Genomic DNA, 26,385 nt, shown 5'->3' with positions numbered 1-26,385 from the left:
AGTGAGCAGAAACATGAAAGGAATTGTAAGTCAATGTTGCTGCTTTCATTTAGGTCATTTACCAAAGCAATTATGATAGAACATGTTTCCCACTAAATGTAACCCCTAAACCTCATTAGTGACAATCCTCTTATGATGAGCTAGAAATCTAATTAAAGGCATCCAGGGTATGGCCAGAAAGTACCTCTAAACTACTTGTAGTACCTCCCCAAACACTGCACCAACACACACTTTGTAGCAAGCATAACAAGGTCCATTACGTTTCCAATTTAGGTCATGTGTTACTGGGGCCAAGACAAGCTCCCTCAGTTCATCAGTGACTGTTTGCAAAAGATGGTGGAACACCCAAGTTCTGGAATCGGAGCTCATACCAAACAGATCTTCTGCAGAGTGGTCCAGGATTGGGGCACTCAACTGATAGTGAGGTGGTCAGGGTTTCCCAGCTTTGTCCAGTTCCAAGCTGAACTGCAATGTGACCTAAGGCAAGTCACTTCACCACTCTGTCACTTCCCTCCCAGACAGCGGCTAACTCTGCATGCAAGCCCCCAGCTGCAGTCATTCTGTGCATTAGGACAACTGTACTGCTCTCTCTCTAACTAACAGTGCTGTAATTTATTGTATATAGTTTGTGAAATAAGGCCAGCCACAACCAACCAACATATTTTTGCCCTCCGCAGAAAAGCCCTGATTCTAAGAACAGTATACGATAGTAGTTGAAACTGACTTTTTAATGGCAATCACTGTAATTCTATCCTACTTTGAAAAAGATCGCATCTTGAGCAGCCAGTTGTGAAGTTTCTTCAATATATTTGTAAGGAGGTGCATTTTCAGCTTAAGAACTGTTATTGAAAGAGACAAATAGATACAGTTTATCCTTTTGTTCAAAATGGCATTTGGGATGGGGGGCGGGGCTTACCTCTCACATCCTGTAGGCTCAGCATTTCACAAACTACCTACAGCACAGGTAAAACACAGTAACCAGTGGGGCAATGGGTGAAACCCCACTGGTGCATAACGTACTGCACAGTAGTGGCATGAAGGGAGAAAAATCAGCCATGGATGCAGGGGCCACCAATCCTGAAAACACATGAATATTCTGAACTTTATGAACACAAGTGAACACACTGGCTTAAAGAATGACTCATGTATAAAGTTACAAATGTGCACAAATATTTTCAGAATCAGGGCCTTGTTTATTAAAGTTTCAACCAAAAGACCCACACATAGTAAACTCAGTTTATCTGCCTCTGAAGGATGAAGGGCCGAGTTAGTTCTACAAGGATCTGAACCTGTGTTCCAAGGAATCTAACTGTTTTAGATGCTTAAGATCACTAAGCCATCCACACAGTTATGGCGTACAATGGGGTTTTTAATGCCTCTCTTCCAATTAAAGCGTTTTTTGTTTCTGCTAAAATAAAGGAACTTCTTAGATGTTAATTATATTACTTCTTTCACTGCTCAGTAAACCTGACAGATGGGATGACTGTCAATAGAAATTAAGGTTACTATTTAGCAAAGCCCTGTAGAATCCAAGACAACACAGCCTTTCCCACACAGAGTGTGCATGTGTACTGCAATTTTAATTTTAAAAACAGTCATGAAATTGCAAGTACAGCTTATTTGCTTTATTTAAACAGTAGAAGCCTTTGCCAGCTGCCATTGTTCTGGGCAGATTGGAACTGTGGCTCTCTCAGTCAAGCAAGCAATTTTAACTGCAGGAAAGAGGTCCTTAAACTCTGATTTTAGGCATACATTGTGCAGTGCTGAAATATTCCTGATGTCACGCAGAAGGAAATACAGACTATTACAATTTTGCAAGAAGGAACACAGTATTATTCTAAGGGACTGCTAATTAAACTAGAACTCTGAGGAGAAGAGCAACTGGGGACAGGGTCTGAACTCAGAGTAATACAATTAATGTCTATATGTTATAACCATCTCTTCCAACTTTAAGTTACTTTAATTGCTGATCTTAACCAGAAGTGGGGGGGCAGAGGGAAGAGGATATAAATGGGCAGGTGTTCAAAACACTCAAAGAAACTGAAGAAAATCCTTTTTTTATTGATGCAGTTGTTTGTGCATGCATAATTCATTTCTTTCTTTAGGCTGTAATTTACAGTGTCTGAACAGCCATTACATTTCCCGTTATGTAACGAAGCTGTTTTCAGTCTTCACTATAAGGGGAAGTAATATTAAAATGATTTATTCCCATATGAAAGACAAAAAGGATAAAGAAAACACCAGAACTCTAATGCAATGAGCAAGGTTTTGTTTTTACATACACAAACCTGCACTCGGAATACAATGAAAATGCACTAGCTCCTTGCCTCAATCTTGCTCCTAATGCTGTATCTTTACTGTGCCCGACAAAGCAGTAGAGGGGACAGAGATAGGTGCAAACAGTCACCCTCTACATGGCTGCTGTTGCGACAAAGTAACCTGTCTATCACCAAATGTCATCAGATCAACTGTCTACAAGGTAACTACCTATAACTTCAATTGAACTGTAAAATTAAGTAAGTATTATTCTCTTCCCACTAGGCATGGGGTTTCTATGTATGAAGATGAAGATAATTATTGTCTAGGGAATGAGGTCTGTTTGACTCACCACAATGAAATTTCTCTTCAGCTCAGAATTGGCCTTGCTGTTCAAACTGCATAGGCAGTCCGCCATATGCCGAAACATAGTCCTCTTGATTTAATCAAGTCTACCCGCAGGAATCAAATTGAAGACCGTAATGGTGTTGAGTCAAGTGAAAGCACCATGCCCTCTTGTATGACGATGCTAAATTATATTACCACCAATTATTATTAAAGCGTAAAATATTTAAAATAAATTAAAATTCTCGTAAAAAATATTTACAACTCTAAGAAAGGCTCAAATCCAGTTTTAATACTTTGTAGAACCAGAATGGGGAGAAAAAAAATTTTGTGCCTTGGAGTACTCCTATTCGAAGCTATGGATGCAACATAACCACCTATTGATTTTGCTGAGGCTTGCTGTAAAAGTTTCATTCCCTGATGAAATCCAATCATTTCAGCACAACCTTGTGCTCAATATGAGAAGGTATCAAATGCCTCATATTCCCCAAGGGGGAATGTGTGCCTGAGCCCCTAAGCCAACAAAAGACTCTGTGTAGATCAAAGTCAAGGAAAGCAGATGAAGAAAAAGGAAACACTCCTTTGTAGCCATCAGCAACAGCTCTTGACCCGTCAAGCGGCGCCATATAAGCTGCCAGCCCATAGTCAAACTAGAAGCACAAACTGACAATGAAAACACGAAAGCCCAAAATGTTGGCAGGTGCTCAGTGCTATTAATTCTTGATCCTTTTATAAAGTCTGATTCCTGCACAGGCTTTTCAGGCTTCCCGCAAACTTTGTTCCTACCAACCAAAGCCTTCTTCAATGGGACAGATATTGTAGTGAAACAAACAGGATTACAAATCTGTTGCCATCCCTACAGCACAGAGACATTTGCCTTCAAACAAGATCAACAGTTACTTTAAAGCATTTTCTGGGGAACTATTAATATGCTGTACGCAGTGTTAATAAGCAGGCACAAACTTTGGCTCAACACACCTCAGTTGAATGAAAAAGGAAGTTTTTCTCATCCAGTGCTTGGATAACCAATCAGGAACAGTCTCTCTATCCAGCACAAGTAACATCTGGATGTTTGCCATGCAGGGCAATGAGTTAATATCTGGGAATCCAGAGCTGCTGTAATGGAACTAAAGTCAACAGAAGAGGGCTCACATGTTTCTGTTTGAGCCTAGGTTCAAAACAGTGATCAAGTCATTAAATCGGGAAAAGAAAAACAGCAGCAATTTAAAAAAAAATGGAAAAAAAAAGTTTTTGTAGGATTTTAAGTGAGAAACTCGAAATGTCGATTCTGCCTTTCCCTGATAATGTCAAAAGGCAGGAAGACATAGCCAACTAGAACAGGTCATTTTCCACCTGCAAAGAGTGCAGAGGTGTTCACGGACATCCACAAACATGGAACAACCACAAAGCTCCCTGGTGGCTAATAAGAAAAAGAAGCTTGCTTTGCTGAGGTGGAACCTTAAAATTAAAAATAATAATAAAAAAAAAAAGACAATTCTGAACTAGCAGCACCAGAGTGTTCTTCAGTCAGCCTGACTCTGGCCAGGCATCTCAGTACACTTCCATCCCCAGCAAGATGGTGTCTCAAGATTAACTGCATTCTGCTGTAATTTTTATGCTTACCTGCCCCCGTCCCCCACTCCTTTAAATAAATAGACCTTCACTGAAAGTACTTGCCTGTGCATTGCTATGAAGTCAAAATCTGATAAGGATGTAGCCCTGTTCAAAGCAAAAGACTAACTACCTAGAAAATTTAATTTTCAAAACACAAGTCTTTTTATTCAGTTTAAAAAGTATCAAAACAGATGTACATTATTTATCTTCCAATTTCAAAGTCCCACAATCCCTAGGTTTAAACAGTAGAAGAGATACTGTCATAGTTATTAGAACTTAAAATTGGCTTGCTCGGGTATTTGGGATGTTCCAGGCTATCTTTCACTTTAAAAGTGAGTTACAAGGTTTTCTTGTGTTTTAGGGGTTGGGTTCTTTTTTATTCACTCTTTCAAAATACATAAAAAAAGATCTGAAAACGCTGTGTTTTATAAACATTAGAAAATCAGGTTCTATCTAGCCTAGAATGCTCTATGGCCATGAATACAACAGGGGATTTTAGCAAACCAACCATACCATTGATACTCCACCTGTGGAATGCTGACACTAGAAAAGACAAGAGTGTGAAAAATGAGCAATTGAGAGGGAGAAGGGATTTAGAATTAGACTGTTTACAGTTCTGGTTTTTGCTAGTTTTTGTGAATATCCATTTAACTTATATAATCAAAACAATGGTGTGGGAATGGAGGCCTTTGTTAAAATGATTTAGCATTTCCTGCCCCTCAATTAAATTGTGTAAGGTCACAATATACATCCTGTTAGACCCCAACAAATGCTCCAGTAAAATTAAAAACATAGTTCATAGTCCTGATACTTCCAGCATTTTTTTTTTTGAAAAAAAAAAAAAAAAAAAAAAAGGGGGCAGAAACCCCTTGTGTATATATAAAAAGTTATTAAGGAAGCACACAAGGCACGAAGCCAGTTTAAAAAATACTTTTACAAGTCACCTTTAAAAGCAAGCAGATTACTGAAGAATCTAAGGGTATGGCTACTTGTGTGGTCCCAGCGCTGCGCATACTCCACATCCTGATGGGGTTTAGCTTGCAGCGCTGGGAGCTGCACTCCCAGCACTGCGACACTGTTTACACTGGCGCTTTACAGCGCTGTATCTTGCAGCGCTCAGGGGGATGTTTTTTTCACACCCCTGAGCGAGAAAGTTGCAGCGCTGTAAAGCGCCAGTGTAGCCAAGGTCTAAGTGCATTTCTCTCACCCCAGCTTACTGTGGAACCCACTGTAAACAAACATGTGCACATTCCTCATGAACAGAACACAATATGTCAGTTTGCACCTTTTAATAGCAATTCATCTTGCAGCAAAGACCAGGTAAAAAGAAACTCCATCATTGCTTTTATCTGCCCTAGTTATAATAGGGGACAAATGATAAAGATTCATTTTTAGGTAAATAAATTTTTACAGTGTCCCTTTATGAATGAAGCCTTCACTCAATGCACTAGTTTGTGGAATGTAGACAGATGTTAGTCTTGTATTTGACATACTTTGGTGATTTAATTTTTTTTTTTGAAATACACGTTTTAGACATTCAAAGGGGCTTCAGCATCGGTGTAAAAATCTGCCAGGTCTCATTTGCCAGGAAACATGATCGAGTGACAATCATTCACAGGGATGCGAACTTTATACTCACACAAAACCGAACACCCTTGCTCAGCTTCCTGTCCTAACCCGTCCTCCGAGACCGCATCCCCCACTCACTCCACCCCCCCTCCCTCTGTCGCTCGCTCTCCCCAACCTTCACTCACTTGCTCATTTTCACCTGGCTGACTGAGGGGGTTGGGATGAGGGAAGGGGTGAGGGCTCTGGCTGGCAGCTGGGGATGAGGAGTTTGGGGTCGAGGAGGGGGTGTGAGCTCTGGCTATGGGTGCAGACTCTGGGATGGGGCTGAGGTGTAGGAGAGTGCACCAGGCTGGGACTGAAGGGTTCAGAGGGCAAGAGGAGGATCAGGGTTGGGGCAGGGTGTGAGTGTGAAAGAGAGAGATGGCTCCGGCTGGAAGCGTGGGCTCTGGGGTAGGGCTGGGGATGAGAGGTTTGAGCTGCAGGAGAGGGCACCAGGCTGGGCAGGGGGTTGAGGTGAGGGCTCCAGTTGCAGGTGTGGGGCTGGGGATGAGAGGTTTGGGGTATAGAAAAGGGCTCCAAGCGACACCGAGGGGTTCGGAGGAGGTTCAGGGCTGAGGCAGGGAGTTAGGGTGCAGGGAGTGAGGGCTTTGGCTGGGGGTTGAGGACTCTGGGCTAGGGCTGGGGATGATGGGCTTGGAGGGGAACCAGGGCTGAGGCAGGAGGCTCGGGGTGCAGACTCCAAGCAGCGCTTACCTCAGGCAGCTCCTGGAAATAGCACCATGCTCCCCTCTGGATTCTACGCAGAGGCACAGCCAGGCAGCTCTGCACACTGTCCCAGCTGCAAGCATCACCCCCGCAGCTCCACTGGCCGCAATTCCCAGCCAATGGGAGCTGCAGAGCTGGCACCTGGGGCAGGGTACAGCGTGGAGCTCCCTGGCTGTCCCTACACACAGGAGCCGGAGTGGGGACACACTGCTGCTTCTGGGAGGAGTGTGGAGCCAATGCAGGCAGGGAGCCTGCCTTAGCTCCGTTGCACTGACAATCGGATTTTTAACAGCCTGGCCAGCGGTGCTGACGAGAGCCGCCAGGGTCACTTTTCGACCAGGTGTTCTGGTCAAAAAACAGAAACTTGGCAGCCCTAGTCGTTCACTAGTCCAAGTGATAGTGCATGGAGAATTGCACTCATTATTACCAACCAGGTTTTGAAAATTTTGCACCTGATGCAGTTTATGTTTCTGTTTTACCTCCCGCAAGAGAACGCAAACTAACTGTTTTGTCATCTATGTTCCAGTGTTGGGGACATCGCGTTAATATCGATAACAAAGTTGCCTGAACTCTAATTTTTACAGTCTGAGGGGCCCATTCTAAAAATGCGTATGATCCAAACAAACACTCTCAATAGAGAGAGCCAGAATGGTGGATTGACTTTACAAAACAAACCCAGCCGCATGCGCAGGAGTGCAAACAGGTGGAAGAATTGCCCTGGTACGCTCATTTGTATTTGAAGAAGATCTGAATTTTTTTTCAATTTATTTTCAAATACAACTGGTTTAAATTAGACCAGCGATGAGAGGAGAGTGAGAACACCGTCAACAGCTGCCTGATTGAAGAGCGGATTAAAGTCTTCCACCAACTGGGAAAGGCAACGTGCAGATATAACCCGCCTGACTAGGATCCTCTACTTATAGACTTAGATCACTTCAACACAATGCAGTAGACCTAGCTTTTATCCAAGGCCTTGGCTACACTGGCACTTTACAGCGCTGCAACTGGGGTGTGAAAAAACACCCCCCTGAGCGCTGCAAGATGCAGCGCTGTAAAGTGTCAGTGTAATCAGGGCGGCAGCACTGGGAACGCGGCTCCCAGCGCTGCACGCTACACCCGTAAGGGATGTGGTTTACAAGCAGCGCTGGGAGAGCTCTCTCCCAGCGCTGCGGCTTTGACTACACTCACACTTCAAAGCGCTGCCGGAGCAGCGCTCCTGCAGCGCTGCCAGGGCAGCGCTTTGAAATGTCTAATGTAGCCAAGCCCCAAGATTTCTGGGATGGAATGGGAGTAAATCCAGTAACTCTGGCACCAGGAATAGATCACAATGTTTATTATTTTAAACTCTAGTAACATCTTAATGTAGTAATAGCTGAGAAGAAACTGCATGGAAAAAAAAAAAGTCTTACATTTGGATTTCTGCCATGATCTGAGTAAGCATCCAAACAAGAATCCAGCTTATTCCCAACTCCACACAATGAAGGAGCAGAAGATGCTGTGGCACACAGTCATCTGTTCTCAAACATTCAGTTTCGACATGCTGGGATTATGTTTGGTGTGTGTAATTTATTGCTCGAATTATCTACCTTTACTGAAAATGACATGGGACAAAATAAATCTGCTGGTCTTTTCCAAACTCCAGGGAATATTTGTTGACACCTGAAAAATAATCACCACATGCAATTCATCCCTTGCACAATTCATCCCTGCCTAGGAAAGTGGATGTTGGAACTGGAGCAGAAAGAGGGTTGGCAAAGCCAGGGCAGATCTGAGGTATTTCTACAGCATCTATCACAGGCATGTTTGAATTCAACTCTCAGAGAATACCAAGGTCACTGCCAAATGCAAACAGTCCCATGCCTGGTTCAGGCCCAAAGCCACCAGTCTTAAAGAAGCCAATTCAGAAGGGTTAGATTTGTTCCAATTTCCTCCTCTGTACACAAGTTTTTATAGTTTCTCTTGTGGAAGTGATTAATTCCAGGTCTACTTTGGTTTGGGATCAGCTATTCCCCTATTTAATACCCCTTCCCTGGCATTTTTCCGTGAGCAGTACCTTCCCTGAAGGTATCGATGAGGATCATTGTATGTCTTGCGCTCATACAACACTGTGCTGAGAGAAATCTGGTAGGGAGTGTGAAGAATAGGTACCACCAACCTCAATCTTCTTTATTCTACCTGCAGATGAAGATGAATTGCTCACAACGTGCTTTTATCCTTTAATTTTTCCACTATTTGCAACATTGCGCCAGTAACTACATATTACCTTGGGATTTGCCTTCCTCTAAAGAATCAGGTATGGGTTATTGCCAAAGACTGGCTATTAAAAGTATTATCAGATACTTCCATCACTACTTATTTAGACCTAAATGGAAAAAGGACTATTGAACATCTCAGGGCCAATCAATGGCCTGTATAAAAAGAAGCTTGACCTTGCTCCTATTTCTAGAGAATAAATATCCACAGCACAAATTGCCACCATAGTCTGCAACCTCGGGTGGTAGTTTCAACAGACAGTCTAAGACTGAATGGGCATGAAAACTAACCTGACATCTTTTCTCAAATTTAAAAGGATCCCTCCAAGTCTTCTTTGAGGCACAATTGTTGAGCTATGCGAGGAAGCTTCTATTGCTGTCATCATCCTATTCTACGCTTAGAGGATTTCAGCTTCAAGTGCCATCGATTTATTAGCTTTTACCAGCATCACAGTGCCCATAAACCAGGTGCCAGCTCTTACCTAGTCTGCAGGCATCAGTGGAGCACTGACAAATTCATAACTGGAAACCAGACCAGCTCACCTATATGATAATATTGTTCAAGATAGGTGTTAGACTTGTAAGAATGCATTTAGAGTCTATAAAATGCTTTAAGTTGCTACATGCATTAATCTTACTTGTAATGTCTGTTTTCCATGCTACAAGATAAAATATAAAAGTTTGTTGACCTAGGTTAAGCCGTAAAAAGACATTCAGTGCTGACAGATTACTACATCTGACACTTTTTGAATAGCAGACAAACTCCTTCATGTGTATATTATTGCTTGCTTTAATCTGTAAAAAACCTCTCACTTCTTCCTCCTACTTAATAAACCTTTAGTTAAATGTATTACAGGACTGGCTACCAGTGTTGTCTTTGGTGTGAAATCTAAGGTACAAATTCATCTGGGGCAAGTGACTGGTCTTTTGGGTCTGGAAGTAGCTTGAATATTTTGCGATTTTTGGTGTAAGTGACCATTAATCACAAAGTCCAGCTTGCCTGGGTGTCAAGATACACTGAAAATCTCAAGGGGACTGTCTGTGATTCCATGGTAAGACTGTTTCAGTGATCTAGGAGTTCACATTTGTTACTGGGTTGGTGAAAACTAATGACAGAAGACACCAACAGTTTGGGGTGTCTGCCCTGAGGTTGGCACTCTTGGCTGTGAGCCACTCCAGACAGCTTGACAGGCAGTAACTGTACTTGTAAGATGAAAAGACTGAAGAGAATTAAAAAGCTGTAATCACGCATTACTTACTTTGGGGCTTCATCATTAAACATGAAGCACTATTTGTTGTCGCTAGCTTCTTCTAGATCAAGAGCATACCTGAGATGTAGGTTTAATTGTTTAAATATTTCTTTCAGCAGTTGTAAATGTTTAAGAGCAACCATTTTATGTAGATGACCTCATTCACCCCTCTTATGTTTTCACGATCTAAACTTTACTGCCACATTCAGATTAATTGCTTGTCAAAGCCCCTTGATCATATTAAATATGGAAAAACAACAAAAGAAATGCAAAACAAAAACTGTAAATTGGTCCTAACAAGACTGTTGTGGAACAATAAATCAAAGGAGATGTTTCAAACTTTTGAAAACGCAAAACTGATAGGTTCCAAAAGAGTATTTAGATATTCATCCTGCATGCAGTTTGCAATGTGGTAACAAAAATTAAAGTCCCCTGTTACCTGACAGCTTTTAACAAGGGCTATAAAAAAATTCTTTCCGCCGCCCCTCGAGATAAGAGAGGTTATTCAAGTTTGGAAGATCAATTCATTTCAACCCCCAACGTATGCAAGGGTATGTCGGCGGGTAGTGATCAATCTATCGCGTCTCATCTAGACGCGATAAACTGACCCCCGAACGCACTCCCCATCGACTCCAGAACTCCACTGCTACAAGAGGCAGACGCAGAGTCAACGGGGGAGCAGCGGCCATCGATCCAGCGCCGCGAGGACGCGAAGTAAGTCAATCTAAGATATGTTGACTTCAGCTACACTATTCTCATACCTGATGTTGCATATCTTAGATTGATTCCGCCCCCCTAGTGTAGACCAGGCCTAAGTGTGAGAGAAAGAGCTAGTCTGTGAGACTGCAGGCTTGCATCACTTAGAATTTCCAGAGGCTCCTGTACAGCTCTGGCTTCTTTTCTGTTTGTTTGTTGGTTGGTGCCAGTTTGGTGGCATTTGCTTGTGTGTGTCTTCAGAAGGAATCTCCAATGGAGGGGCTGATGGAACTAGACCCAGGTTACTGTACTCAAGATTTTAAACTTATTTTAAATAAGAAATAATGGAAATTAAGCACACATCCTCCAGAGATGGACCAGGCTTGTATTCTAACTAAGGCCTGGTCTACACTGGGAGGGTGGGATCGATTTAAGATACGCAACTTTAGCTACAAGAATAGCATAGCTGAAGTCGATGTATCTCAGATTGACTTACTTCGTGTCCTCGCAGCACTTGATCGATGGCTGCTGCTCCCCCTTCGACTCTGCTTCTACCTCTCGCAGTGATGGAGTTCCAGAGTTGACGGGGAGCACGTTCGGGGATCGATTTAGCGTGTCTAGATGAGATACGCTAAATCGATCCCCAACAGATCGATCACTAGCCGCCGATCTGGCAGGTAGTGTAGACATACCCTAAGTCAACCCAGAAAGGGGGCGGGGGGGACACAACAAATGAGAGGTCAGTATGTGTCATAGCTAGAAACGACACACACTTTCAAGTTTAGAAAGCGAGTGAGTGATTTCAACTGAAAAGAAATCCCTTGCTCCCAAGCATGATTCTTCTCGCAAGAACCAGTTTCTGCAAGCTCCATGTGGACGACAGGAGTTCCAGAATGCTTAGCAAAACGTAGGCTGAGAGAGAAAGCAGAACATCTCCCAGGAAAGTGGCTAGAGCAGAAGCAATTTGTGACCAGCCTCTATAGTCGTGTTAAGGGTAATACACATGTTGTCTTCTTCCCTTCGTGTGATTTGACAGTACTAAATAATGGCCCAATTTACATGCACTTCCTATGAAGTGCTGAGCACCCTTATCTCCCAGTTGGGTTCAACTGGAGCAGAGTGTGCTGCATCTCTCACCGGAGTGTACTTATTTGAAGAGGTATTCCTTCAGCAACAGGGAATGACAGGCCCTAAATCTCTTAAGACTGTAACTAGACAGTTAATTTTAACATTCCTGTTTGGGAGACTGATACATTTGGACCCTGTCAAAATTCTCACAAATGTACCAGTCCATTTTCCCCCTGGTTCTGGATGGGGGAAGACAACACAATATAGTCACAAACTGTCTCTTTACAAATAAAAATGCAACTTAGCCCTTTATAAGAGTCAGCACTTTTTCTTTCTAAATATAATCTAAAACTAAGCTGCCCTGCAATTTGGGGAAAGGATCCTTACACACAGAGCATACATATAATCATTTTTCACATAGTGTTTGGTGACTTATGTATTGCAGGGTCTCTATCTGGTTTGTGGTAAGCAAGCTGGTCTTCCCCAGAAAAGCCCACTGCCTCATGGGAGCCAACTTTTCTCCAAAGGATCCCACTCAATCTCCCTGTCCCTCAGGATTCCAGGGAAGGACTGTAAGAACATTGACTGGTGGAGACAGAATTCCTTTGGGAAAGTCCATCTCCACATCCAGAACCAGCACTGAGTTGGAAACCCAAGCTAGAGTTCTACACTCATTCCTTTTTTTTGCTTATATTAGGTCATTGTGATTATAAAAGGTTAGCTGTTCAAGGAAAGACCACACTGACTGCAATTGTGGCTGTTTCTGCTGCTCAGTCACTCTTGAAGCTTATGCAGATTATTAGAGGTTAACATTTTAAGCTTAAAATAAATCACTAAAATAGCTGCAGACAGGATCGCAACCATTCGACCGCAGGATTTTACCTTCCTTTGTGAGGTCTCTCCCTCTCAGGCACCCCTGCAGATGTCCTTCGGTTCACTGTGGAGTAATCTGGGTCCAGTTCATACCCTTCATCATCTACCCCAAGGCTGCGATTATCGTCCTCCAACCCATAAGGCTCTGGCTGGAAACGTTCTGGCTGGGAGCGATTCAAGTCAATGTTGCTGCCTGTTGGCACTTGGGGCTGGGCGACGGGACCATAGTTATCCCTCCTGCTTGGCAAGGTGAAACTACCATCCTCTGGCCGGTAACTGTTTCCTGGTATGTAGGCATAGCGAGGACGGTAGTTGATGCCACGGGACAAGCTGCCATAATTGTCAGCTAGATCTCCATAGCCATCGTGGCTGATAAAAGGGCGATACTGGCTGTCGTGGCCGTCAGGATAAGAATCGTAGCTATTGTAAGATCTGGTCAATGTGGACGAAGCTTGTGGTGTGATGTAACGCTCACCATTCTTCATGTATCTTCTGTCTATTGAATCTGTGTAGCTGCCCATAGGAGAGGAGCTGTCCATTACCGGCAGGCCATCGGGCCCCAGGGGGACCTGGCGTACTGTTCTAGTGGTGACTGTTTTGACCATTTTTGTGACCTGTGAAGCAGAAACCAATACAGATGTTAATGTTTTCCTTCTGTCTGGCTCTAAGTTTTAGGATGAGTACAAGGGAAGTTTCTAGTGAGGAGATCTAAAACTAGACTAGGAAAGACACTGGAAAACATACTGCATGTGAAATCCTGGCAGGCACTAGGTTATCTAACTGACTAATAAGATTCCATACCAGCCTTAGGATGCTGTTTTAGCAATTAGAAAACCCATCTTATATGAAGGTGGAGAGTCAAAGGGGACAGAATTTAAGGTTAATGTTCTAGTTATAATTAATACAACTTTTTCTCCCTTAAGCTCCACTCCTCTAGCCCTCATACCAAACCCCTACAAAAAACCATTGACTGCTCTCAATTACATGGAGTTATTTTAGATTGCCATCAGTGTAAGACTTTCATTATTGCAGCCATCCCAAACCGTACCTATCTAGCTGAACTTTTGCAGTTTCAGACACTTCTATTGAGGTTATGTTTATGCACAATATTACTTTTGTTTTCATACGATTTTTTCCTCCTTATAAATCCTGTTTATTCCAACCCCAAGTGGGTTTAGACTGTTTGAGTATTTCACACTGATCATCCAAAAAGACATTAAAATATAAATAAAAAGGAGACCAAAAGAGTCAAAGGTAGAGACATGACGCAGTCACAGTCCAACATTAAACGGTTAAACAAGATTCAGGGTTTGGCATACAGAAATTTCAGCCAGTGTAGCACTATGGCCAACATACTAAGAACCTTCATTAAAGGTACAGAAACACTTTACATTTCAAATGCCCTAACTATTAAATAAAAGCTTTCATGTTAACAATATCCCTTCTTCTCTTTAGCTGGAGAGAGTATTTAGAACAGGGGTGAGCAAACTTTTTGGCCTGAGGGCCACATCTGGGAATACAAATTGTATGGCAGGCCATGAATGCTCACATAATTGGGGTTGGGGTGCGGGAGGGGGTGAGGGCTCTGGTTGGTGGTGCAGGCTGGGGATGAGGAGTCTGAGGTGTAGGAAGGTGCTCTGGGCTGGGACTGAGGGGTTAGGAAAGCAGGAGGGGCAGGGTGCAGGTTCCGGATGGGGGTGCGAGTTCTGGGGTGGGGCTGGGGATGAGAGGTTTGGGATGCAGGAGGGGACACTGAGATGGAATTGAGGGGTATGGAGAGCAGGAGGGGATTGGGGGTTGGGGAATGGGGAGAGGCTTGGGGTGCAGGCTCTGAGTGGCGCTTACTTCAAGCAGTTCCCAGAAGCAGTGGCAACTCCCTTTCTCCTGCTCCTACACAGAGGTGTGGCCAGGCGGGCATGCTGCCCCATCTGCAGACACTGCCTCTGCAGCTCCTGTGCAGCATGGGAGGGGCCATTAGAGCGTGTAGGAGCCAGAGCAGGGCCATGCCATGGCTTCCGGGAGCCGCATAGTGTGGCCCCCGATCCAGCACCCCAGCTGGAGTGCTGGAGTGGGGCTGAACCACATGGTGTGGCCCCCGACCCAGAGCCCCGGCTGGAGCACCGGAGTGGGGCCAAGCTACATGGTTAGGCCCCCCAACCAAATGCCTTGGCTGGATCGTCAGACCAGAGCAAGCCCCAGAACTCGCTCCCCAGCAGGAGTTCGCAGGCCGGCTTAAAATTGTTCATGGGCCAGATACGGCCCACAGGCCATAGTTTGCCCACCCCTGATTGAGAAGGAAAACACAGTTTGATACCATCAAAGAGACGGTCTGACAAAGATGGTAATAACTGTCCTTTTGGGAAAAAGAGAAAGTTAATTGAAATAGGCTAAAGCTGTCATTACTGCTTTTGCTGAAGTCCAATCTTATTTCCTAGAAGGCAAAACAAGACCAACATACATAAAGGGGTCAGAAATAGAACAGCAAAGATGGAAAAAACAGTTTGTCTCTGGTGTTGACTAATTTTCAACCTCCTTGGTGAAAACAGCAGGCACGTCACATGGTCTTGTCTTAGCAACCCTGAGACCTGACAAACTTATACCAGCTTCCAGCTGTTTAGCGCATTGCATCAGCTGCCTCTTTCTGGTCATGGGCTTACAGCTGCATTGCAAAATATAGTCTTGTCAGCTAAACCAGACTTTCATTATATGGAAAAAAGAGAGGGCTAGGAGAGAGAAGAAATATAGTGGGGAAAGGAGGGTAGGAGTCAGAATAAAATCTCACAACCCAAGTGGTGTTTGGGTTTCAGCTGGAGCCCATGCAGGTGGCAGTGTTACCTGGGACCCTCTCTCTGGCCCAGTCTGCTCAGGACATTTTTCAGCATCAGAATGAAGAAAGGCCAGAGTCCCAGGAGTCAATGAGCATGGCAGCTATGATGGTGAAGCCTATTCCAATAGCCAATTTGTCTCCCAAGGTCTTTCTTTTTAAGAACTCCAAAAGTGAGCATTGGGCAGAATAATCCATCTTCCCTTATTTTGTTCCCCAATGGGCCTAATTTCTGACACACCAGTTTTGGTTTATTGATTCCAGATCCCACATTTCTCTTGCTCATGGTCTTATCATAAACTCTGAATTACATCAGTTGGTCTTTCTGTTTGGACTAATTCAGTCTGTCTCACTTTTGCACCTTTTCTCATCAACGTTTCTCATAGGTTATTGTGACATCTTATGAACTTTTACTAACTTTTTACAGCAGAGCTTACCACGAAGATGAACTGTGGTCCAATTATCACAATAGACCAGTAAAAGCTGCTTCAGAGGAGATGCAAGAAACCCTGCCATAGAAGTGCGGGCATAATCTGTCCCTAGGGAAAGTTTCCGCCTAACCCCCAACAAACGTTGGTTTAAGCTCTGAAGCATGAAGATCTCTCTCTTCCAGAATATGGGTAACCCACAAAAAGGAGAAAGTGAAACATTCCTGTTAGACCTGCAGTAGCAATTGGCTAATATGCACTATTCTGAAAGCTATGCTAGCATTAAGGAAGATATTGCTGCTCATATAAGGAGATTATAGAGTCATGTTAATTTCTGTCATCAGAAATACTGGGGTGAGAGAGAGAGTACATACACTAGCTTGTATTACCCACTGGAAAAGAACAAACATAAAAAAGAGTTTTTAAAACCAAATACCAGAAACTATGGAGAGAGGTAAAAGGGTAAGTGTAAGTACGTTACACTTTTCTTACTCTAAACTGCACAGTACTGTGTGCACATGGAGTAAAATGGCACATATTAAATCTGTTTCTGGTATGTTCAATGGCTCAGAAGCCGAAATTGAGAGATTTTGATCTACAGCCTCTGATTAAAAAATATCGATCACTGACCAGATTAGCCAAACCACTGCAAAAACAATACAATACTAGAACACATCTTTTGAAGCAGCTCCAGACATATCCTCCAGCCAGATGTTTTGACACAGAAAGTGTGAACATGAAAATTTCACCCAAACAGCGTTTTTTCCAGAGACATCTGCAATCAAATGATACTTCAACCTAATGAAATAATGAAGTCCTGTAAGTCTGTAAAACAGCAAGAATGGCTCCCCACCAACAGCATAATTAAACAGCATCACGAGCTGAATGATGCATAGTCAGATATCAGCACGATCTTTTCTGTCATTAGAACAAGAGCTGAAGGAGATTTCCTCAGCATCCTGAGGGTTTGCCTTAGTAATTAGTATCCTCCTTGAAGCTTAGTCTTCTTGCGTTCTGGTAAGCTAAAAGAAAGAGCACCACATCTAAAAGAGAAATAATAGTTTCACCGAATTAATAGGATCTGGCAGTTCATTTCTTGTTTCATGGTATTTATATAACACAATCAGAAGTCTTACGTATTAACATCAGTGTCATCCAATTAAAGGAATTTCTACAGAAAAAAAGAGCATGGGTTAAAATAAGTACCACAAATAACTTAGGTGGCTGTTAGTATCTGGACATGAAAGTAGGCACCACATTTCAGTACCATCCTCTTCAACTCCAAACACAAAACTACATTAAAGTGCTAGAAAACAATCTCTCAGGATCGGTGCATGTGGGGACTTTTCTACAGCAGCCACACACAACATACTAGATTACAGTTTTTGGTGGTCTTGAACTTTCAGAGCAGAATCCAGAAACAAGATACAGTGAGAGAGAGGGTTAAAGTGATTTTAAAAAGATTTCTGAATACACTGGTCTACAATTTTTGAGAAGTCGTCTGCTTCAGAGATAAAATGTGGTATTTATTATGTATTTTGATGTGCTGAATTCAAATATGACAATTAAAACAACTGATTGGCTACTGTTTCTAAGATATTTAAGTTTTTACATTTTATGTCTATGTATATTGTGTAGATAGTAGAGTTTTAATCATAAATTGTAAACCTAGGTCTTTTCATGTGTTTATGGTTGCTTTACATGATAATATTTCACCTATCCTGTTTATGTAACACTTTAAAAATCAGCAAAAGGGTTATATAAATAAAATTTATTATGAAACAAAAGGCAAAAAACTATTATGTACATAGTTTAGTCCTATTCAGTGTCTACTCGGCGCTTCTTGGCTTGTCTCTTGTATTCATTAAATGGAGCATCTCTTGTCACTGTCCAGCAATAGTCTGCAAGCATTGATGGGCTCCATTTGCCCTGATAGCGTTTCTCCATTGTTGCAATGTCCTGGTGAAATCGCTCGCCGTGCTCGTCGCTCACTGCTCCGCAGTTCGGTGGAAAAAAATCTAGATGAGAGTGCAAAAAATGTATCTTTAGTGACATGTTGCAACCAAGGCTTTTGTATGCCTTGAGGAGGTTTTCCACCAACAACCTGTAGTTGTCTGCCTTGTTGTTTCCGAGAAAATTTATTGCCACTAACTGGAAGGCTTTCCATGCCGTCTTTTCCTTGCCACGCAGTGCATGGTCAAATGCATCATCTCGAAGAAGTTCACGAATCTGAGGACCAACAAAGACACCTTCCTTTATCTTAGCTTCACTTAACCTTGGAAATTTTCCACGGAGGTACCTGAAAGCTGCTTGTGTTTTGTCAATGGCCTTGACAAAGTTCTTCATCAGACCCAGCTTGATGTGTAAGGGTGGTAACAAAATCTTCCTTGATTCAACAAGTGGTGGATGCTGAACACTTTTCCTCCCAGGCTCCAATGACTGTCGGAGTGGCCAATCTTTCTTGATGTAGTGGGAATCTCTTGCACGACTATCCCATTCGCAGAGAAAACAGCAGTACTTTGTGTATCCAGTCTGCAGACCAAGCAAGAGAGCAACAACCTTCAAATCGCCACAAAGCTGCCACTGATGTTGGTCATAGTTTATGCACCTCAAAAGTTGTTTCATGTTGTCATAGGTTTCCTTCATATGGACTGCATGACCAACTGGAATTGATGGCAAAACATTGCCATTATGCAGCAAAACAGCTTTAAGACTCGTCTTCGATGAATCAATGAACAGTCTCCACTCATCTGGATCGTGAACGATGTTGAGAGCTGCCACCACACCATCAATGTTGTTGCAGGCTACAAGATCATCTTCCATGAAGAAGAATGGGACAAGATCCTTTTGATGTTCATGGAACATGGAAACCCTACCACCACCTGCCAGGAGATTCCACTGCTGTAGTCTGGAGCCCAACAGCTAGACTAGAGCCATTCAACAATTTTAAGCATCATTTTCGTTCTCAGTGACCCAGAATTAGTAAAGTTTGAGTATATTTATTTCAGAAGCATTTTGGCTGTAGAACAGTGGTACTGAAAGACAGCAAGGGCAATCCTACTGGGTGCAAAAAGTGGGGTTCCTTCATACTGGTCAACTCTTATCCTGGAAGGTCTACAATTTGTATTATGTGAATGCCTAAAGGCTCCACTCAGGAAGACATTCAAAATGTAGTTTTTGGATAGATTACCTAGTCTAGAAGTTTTTAGCCTTTTCCATACTGTGAATCCATGGTACATCAGAAAAAGACTTTGGGACAATTCTCCATAAAGAAAAGCTGGTTTCAGCTCCCTAGAGCTTGTTCGCAACCTCCAGACTGAGAATCCCTTATCTAATCTAGGTTTGACTTAAATTAAAGCAGGGTAGAATTTTCAAAAGTGCCTAAATCCCAATTTCAAAAGGTATTTGGGTATTGCTCTGCTCAGCATTGACTAAGGAAGTCTAACAATCATTGCCAAAAAGGAGCTCCTGAATCACTTTCAAATGTGAGTTTTAGGCTTTCTAAATTAGGGCAGGTCTAAATTATGAGTTGGTGTGAAGCAAAGTGGGATGGAAATCTACCACACTCCAGTGTGCCACACGCTCAGCTGTCCATGTGAACCCTGCTGTTGTGCACTTAAAGTTCCCTAGTGTGCTGTCCACGTGGACAGCTAGTACCCCACAGCATGCTGGAGTGCTGCAGATTTACATCCGAGCTTGCCATACAATAAGCATTTGTGCAAACATCCCGGTGTGCACTTTTGAAAATTGTATTTCAAATCCAGCGAGATAATTTTTTTTTTTTTAGAAAAATCAATTAAATTGTGTATTTGTCAGCCTTGCCACTGTTTACAAGGTGAAAATTTTTGATATTTAATTTGAGGCCGATGTAGTGTGACAATATTTCCTCCAGTTCTTTCTGGAAATGCATTTTCCAACAAAACCATTTATACTTCAAAAACCTGCATGTTTTCCTTTCCTTCTTGCTTTACTTTCCTGCCTTGAAGTCACAGGAACAGCAAATGAGAAAAAACTGAAAAGCTACCACAATTATTGTAAATGACCCCAAAGTAGAGGTGATTGGATAGATAAGCTCACAGTGCATATTAGCTCCTCAAAGTGTGTGACGTGCAAACATTAATACAGAGGAAGATCCTAGCAGGATTTTGTTTAAATGGTTTGGCTTTGTACAAACGAACCCCACTTGATTACGTAGTGCTTATAATTCCTACATTCCATGGTGTGGGTTTAAAAAAAAAAAAAAAAACAAATAAAAAACCAACACACACAGCTCAGATAAATTAAATATCTTATAGAAACTGACAAGACGAGATTTTGCTGAAATTGTGTCATAAAATAGAAACAGGAAAGAAGGAAGCACTCAAGGATAAAAACATTTTGACATTTCCAAGTGCTTATTTTTGAACTACAGACTGTAAAATCATCATCAGGCCAAATGGATTCAAGGCTTTACCTTTCTGTTAAATGCTGGGTAAGAACTGACCCTGCAGAGTTTCAAAAAGAGGCTCAAACTTTCGCCCTTTTCCACTTAACCTTGACATTTTCCAAGAGGCCTATGTGAGTGAAGTACTCCACTCCTACTGAAACTCATTCCAGCTGCAGTACCTACCTTCCCTTAAAGCCCTTTCAAACAACTCTGCTTAAGTGTATGGCTGCACTATGGGGCTAAGTGGCACCTCAGGAATCTAGGGCTTAAATCACAAGCACTTTCAATCCCCACAATAGGAGGAGAAGGTAGTCAGCACTTTGCAAGATCAGGTCCCTGGTGAGAACTGAAAAGCATGAGGCAGAGTGTGCATGTTCTCAGACAGCTTTTATTTTTAAACACAAAAAGCAAACAAAGAAGCCTATTTAAAAATATAGGTACATTGTTTTATGCAAAAATAGGATCAAAATCTCTCTTGGAAAACATTTAGCATTCCAATGCTGATGAGAATATCCAGAAATAGAGAAAAGCACACACACACACACACACACACAAATAATTTGGCTTACTTTATTAAGTGCTCTTCAACCACTGAAGAACAGGCTTCATTTAATCTGCTGCAGCGTTCCTATGCTAGAAACTAAATGTGGTAGCTCCTCCCCAAGGTGACCTTCACTGTTTTAACATGCTAGATATTTGCCTTCCAGGAGAGACCGTAAAGTTGAGATGGAGTATATTAGATACATCCTTTGTGCCGTGAATGAGATGCAAAGACCAAAGCAGGAAGGTACGTACATTAAACAACGAGAGAGTTTGGAGAGCAATCACAGAAAGTACATTTCAAAAAGGGGAATGAAGGGAAGTTTTCTCCATTTAAAAGATGGCAATTATTGAGTTCTATGAACCCTTCTTCTTAACACAACTCACTGCAATAAGAGGTTTTGAACAAGAAGAAAGGAAAAGCACATGGTCAAATTTCAGTGCCTATGAGTTGAGACTGTTTACTTTAATTATACTTTGAGAAAGACAGTAGCATATTATGTCTCTGAAACAGCAGGTATAAAAGAAAGCACAAGGGAACAGTATTGTGCAGGAGCCACTACATTTCAATTCTAGCTCCAAAGTCTCAAATGCAAAATTGAAGTGAATAAAGCCTTCAACTACCAGAAAGGGGATTCCAAAGAGGAAGGAGCTAAGCCGTTCTCGGTGGTGGTAGACAACAGAACAACGAGCAATGGTCTCAAGTTGCAGTGGGGGAGGTCTAGGTTGGATATTAGGAAATACTATTTCACTAGAAGGGTGGTGAAGCACTGGAATGGGTTACCTAAGGAGGTGGTGGAGGTTTTTAAGGCCTGGCTTGACAAAGCCCTGGCTGGGATGATTTAGTTGGAGTTGTTCCTGCTTTGAGCAGGGGGTTGGACTAATCTTCCTAATCTTCTATGAAAAGGAATCCAAAATCTAAAAGTAAAAATGCACTCAATCTGTGGAACCCAAAAGCATGTTCTAAATAGAACATCAAATCAAGTAATACCAGCGTGAGTTAGTCATGCCAGTCACAGAAACACAGCCGAAACAGTCTTCGAAGCGGTATCCCATGGTAGGAAGTGGGACCCTGGAAAGCTCCTCGAATGCATTTGGCTGGTGGAGGAGCAGATCGTTGGGTTCTCTGGTTTTTATGATGCTGAATGCAGTGTCTTAGTCAGCCTGGCATGGCTGCTCGCTTGAAGGAAAGCTGTTGGGGGAAGTGGCTGGCCTGGCACTTCCCAGAACATTCCCTGCTGTGAGGGTGAAAGGAAGCCTTGCCCCAGGTATGAGGGCTCAGCCTAAGGCAAAGAACAAAGGGTTGTAGTTCGGAAAAAACACTAACATGTTAACTATCGCAAGCTCACTGGCAATCAATTAACTCCAGGTAAAAAGCCTAGTGTAGGCATACTCTGAAGCTCCTGTCTAATGGAGGAAGGCATCAGAGCCTCCAGTTGGAGACCTACACTGGGGAGGAAAAATGGGGCAGAAGTGAACTAGAGACTGATGGTTTGCCTGGAAAGCTGGAGGGAAACTGACTGGAACATGGGAGGAAAGTAGGTTTGTAATGCATGAGGTGGTGAGTGGAACATGATCTGTACCAGTGCATGGTAGGAGTAAAGTCGCAGATGAGGGAAGGGTTAAATTGGGCTAGAGCCCATTTTGTATAGCATTTGGGGGGAGTTGCAAGGCAAGGTAATGAGCTGCTGGCTGACAGACAGAGGTGTGGGGAGCGGGATGCGGAGCATGTATATATAGACCTAAAAAAGGAACCATGTCAATTTTTAATACCACTTTTATTAAAGTAATGCATTAAACATTACATAAAATAGATTTAACATTTATGTGGCTGAAGACAGTCCTAATTCTAGTGTAGAAATACTGTTCTTTTAAAAGGGGTGCAAAAAAAAAAGTGAGCGTCCACTTGAAGCAGGGCTAGAGTCACTATTTTAAGCCACTGGGGTGACAGCAACTCCTTCAGAATCTTGCTAGTGGTAGTCTTCTAGGGGGATGTACTAAATTAGCATATCCATACACTGTCATATCCTCTCCCCATCCAACACTACCCTCACTTGAGGAGTTACATTGGGCATCTGAGAGCTCCCGAATACAGGGGAAGGGTAACGATTCCTTGCACTGCTGTAACCGCTCCCTCCAGCCTGATTTTCTGCTTCTAGGAGTCCTGGGCCAGGATGTGTGAAAGCAGCTTTGGGTGAATATGTCAGCTTTTCATTATTATTTTATTACTGTAGTACTCAGTGTACGCGCAATGTGCCCAGCCATTTAGAGTGTCATCATCAGCCAGGTGGAGAACCGGCAGGCTGCCATCAAAACAAGTTGGCACTCATCAAGGATATGTGACAGTGTGAACTGACTGCAGCTGCATCATGGGAGAAAACCCCTGTTTAAAGAGACTGGCCACACAGTTGCCCTGTCCTGTTCGAAACTGGTTCAGACATGACCAAAGGTGCCTTGGCAAGTCAAACCCCGGTGGACAGATGGTTGGGCCAGTGACAAGAGAGTGACTAACGGTCATTGCTGACCACTTGTTGCGACAAACAGATTCCACTGTCACAAGTGACCATGAAGGGCATCTCGAAGACAGGTGAGCTGGCGGGTGGTACTACCGCAGCGCCCATTGCTGTAGTCTCCAAGCCCTTCACAGGCTTGAAGGTATTTATCTTCACCATAGGAGATAAGGAAGTCTCATTATTTCCAACTGAGGCACAGAGAAACAGACTGACTTATCACAAGTCACACAGGAGGCCTGCAGTAGAGCAGGGAATCGAACCTGGGTCTCTGGAGTCCCAAGCTAGTATCTAAACCTATGGGATGAAGGACAGTCTTATGGTACAAGACTGGGAGCGAGTCAGGAGATCTGGAGTCCACCACACACTTCCTGTGTGACTGTGCCTCCACCTCCTCATCTGTGCAATGGGGACAGTAATTCCATACCTCACAGAGGTAACCACGAAACAAATGTCTTTGAGAGATGCTCAAATACTGCAATGACAGGAGCTATAAAAACACATAACTAGACTAATGCCAATCAACTTCCAGAGAAAAGCACTAGCAAATGAACTGCAACTGTCTCCATTTTTGCATTTGTTACCAAGCCAACTATAAGCTGAAGACCAGCTGGATTTCTAAGTGGCTGTTAAAATTTAAACCATATTAAAATATAGAATTAAGAAGTGTATACTTTCAAAGATAGTGGTGATCCCCTTTAAAACCACGTTGCCTTTTCTGACCAAATTTCAAGTGGTTTGGCCAACCTGCATTTTGGACATTTCAACATCACTTCTTGAATCCAAACTGGACTTTAACAGAACTATTCCTTCAGTAAAATGGCTCTTCTACGTTCCTAAATTTCCCTGGGTTTAGCACATAGACTGAAGCGGATTTAACAGTGACATAAATGAAAAGACCATGCAGAGGCAGATTAGGGTTTTGTGGGGCCCTGGGCCAGATAACAGAGTCCCTCCCCACCCCTTCCACCTGCAGTCTCCACCACTTCTCTGGCTTGCACCGCTACACTCACTCGACACTCTTGAGGGATGGAGCGGGGTTGGGGCACAGGGGTTTCCCCTGCCTGCCTGATACTCCTGCTGGGGGAGAGCGGGGTCAGGGTGCAGGGGCTTGCTCTGCACCACCTGCCTGGAGCTCCTGTGAAGGGGTAGGGAGTGCAGGAATCAGCGCATGGGGGCTTCTCCCACTCCCTGGTAGGAGCGCTGGGTGGGCAGGCGGAGTAGGATAAGATCCCGCACCGTTACCCCATTCCCTGGCAGAAGTGCTGTGTGGGCAGAGCGGGTCAGAGCATGGGGGTGCCCATTTTTCCAGGTCCCTCCAATTGGCCGTTGGACTAATCCACCACTGGACTATGTTCCCAACTCTTAAAGCATGTCAATTTTCTACTCAATTTTATAATGCTTGGGATGTACCTGAAATAGGTTTATTATCTGATATCACATGTTAATTTAAACATCTTTTTTGCTATAGGATTTTCTTCAGTGCATGGGAAAAATGGTGTGAGTGAGAGAGAACAGGTACAGTATTTGTTTAAGGTATGTAGGAAAGACGGTGAAATAGCAGGTATATCATGTAAGATAAGATTACATTCTTCATGCTGTGAGAACGAGCATGTTGCTTATCTGCAGTTTGACTATTTTGGACAAACTATATCATCCATGTGGTACCCTAATCTAAGAGCCATTGTATGGAAAGGAGGCCTCTGCTATTTTTACAAACGCCATTACCCTTTAGGTCACATCTACTGTTGCATCCCTTTGCAAGGCTTAGGTTAGAGTCTCAAAGCTATGCATTATAATTAGTTTATTAAAAAAGTTGCTCCATTTCATCAGCCTGTAAATTTATTACTTCCTCCCTGTATACTTTTCTGCTAGAAAAAGATATAAATATAAAGATGTAACACACTGTTTTTAAATCTTAAAATACTGAACTATAAGTCTCTCAAATAAAATGGGAGGAGGCTGAAGTGATTTTTAAATCCTATATACAAGCTTACTAGGAAAGTCCAAAAACCCTTCCCTATCTAAAGATGCATTTAGAACAGCCAAAAGAACATACACACAAAGAGCCTCAAACAGTGTAAACATGTGCAGCTCTGTTGACTTTAGTGGAATTGTGCTCCTTTAGCTTGAGATCTGACACACTGATGTCTTAAGCGACTGCAATTCTGGAATGCCAGTAAACACAAACATAAACACCAACATGGTGACTTCTGTACAACTTTTTTTGGCTGCCCATTTATGTCCAATCTAAGGGGGAAAACATCTGGACAATCTCATTTTAACGAATGCTGTTTTAATAGTTTTAAGAATAGAAACACATCTGACCCTTCACTAGACCAAACCCTAGTAAAGATGTCAGCGTAACTGCTGAGGTCCAGAACTGTAGGTATAAAGCTATTCTAAGAGGTCTGCAAAGCTTGCCAGAGAGCGCCAAACATATAATACTTGTCCCATGGAAAACGGAAACTAACCTAATACAAGACAACATTAGAGGAGTAAACAAGAGCAGAGTTGAGTGAAGGGGAGGAAGGCCAGTAGTAACATCTATAATCATAACGAACCTGATAGTGTACCTACATGGTATTGACAGAGAATCACTCATATGTAAGGCCCCCATGCTTGTCACAGAGGTCATGGAAGTCACAGATTCTGTGACTTTCCATGACCTCCACTCCGTGACTTCTGGAGCAGCATGGTGCAAGTGGCCCGGGAGCCACCCGAGCAGCCCCTGAGCCAGTCGCACTGACTGCTGCTGGAGCAGTCTCAGGACCACCCCCGCAGCAGGAGTTTGGGTGGGTGGGTGGGCGCTCAGGGCTGGGGATTGGGGTGCGAGGCGGTGCTTACCTGGGGTAGGCTTCCCAGAAGGGAGACAGGAACTCCCATCCCTCAGCTCCTAGCTCTATGTGCTGCCGCTGCCCACAGCCACCGCCCCCACAGCTCCCACTGGCCATGGTTCCCAACCATTG

At 43.1% G+C, this 26,385-nt stretch overlaps 1 protein-coding gene across 1 annotated transcript in view; it reads right to left on the bottom strand.

Moving 5' to 3' along the window:
• Positions 1 to 26,385, bottom strand: part of ARVCF (ARVCF delta catenin family member) — a 449,379-nt gene that overhangs the window by 107,087 nt on the left and 315,907 nt on the right. The window contains 1 exon segment of the mRNA XM_075060041.1: positions 12,698 to 13,302. Coding sequence (XP_074916142.1) covers positions 12,698 to 13,302 — 605 coding nt within the window.

Source organism: Chelonoidis abingdonii, chromosome 22, assembly GCF_003597395.2.
Source record: "Chelonoidis abingdonii isolate Lonesome George chromosome 22, CheloAbing_2.0, whole genome shotgun sequence".
NCBI lineage: Eukaryota > Metazoa > Chordata > Testudines > Testudinidae > Chelonoidis > Chelonoidis abingdonii.
This window is presented reverse-complemented; position numbering and strand designations above follow the sequence as displayed.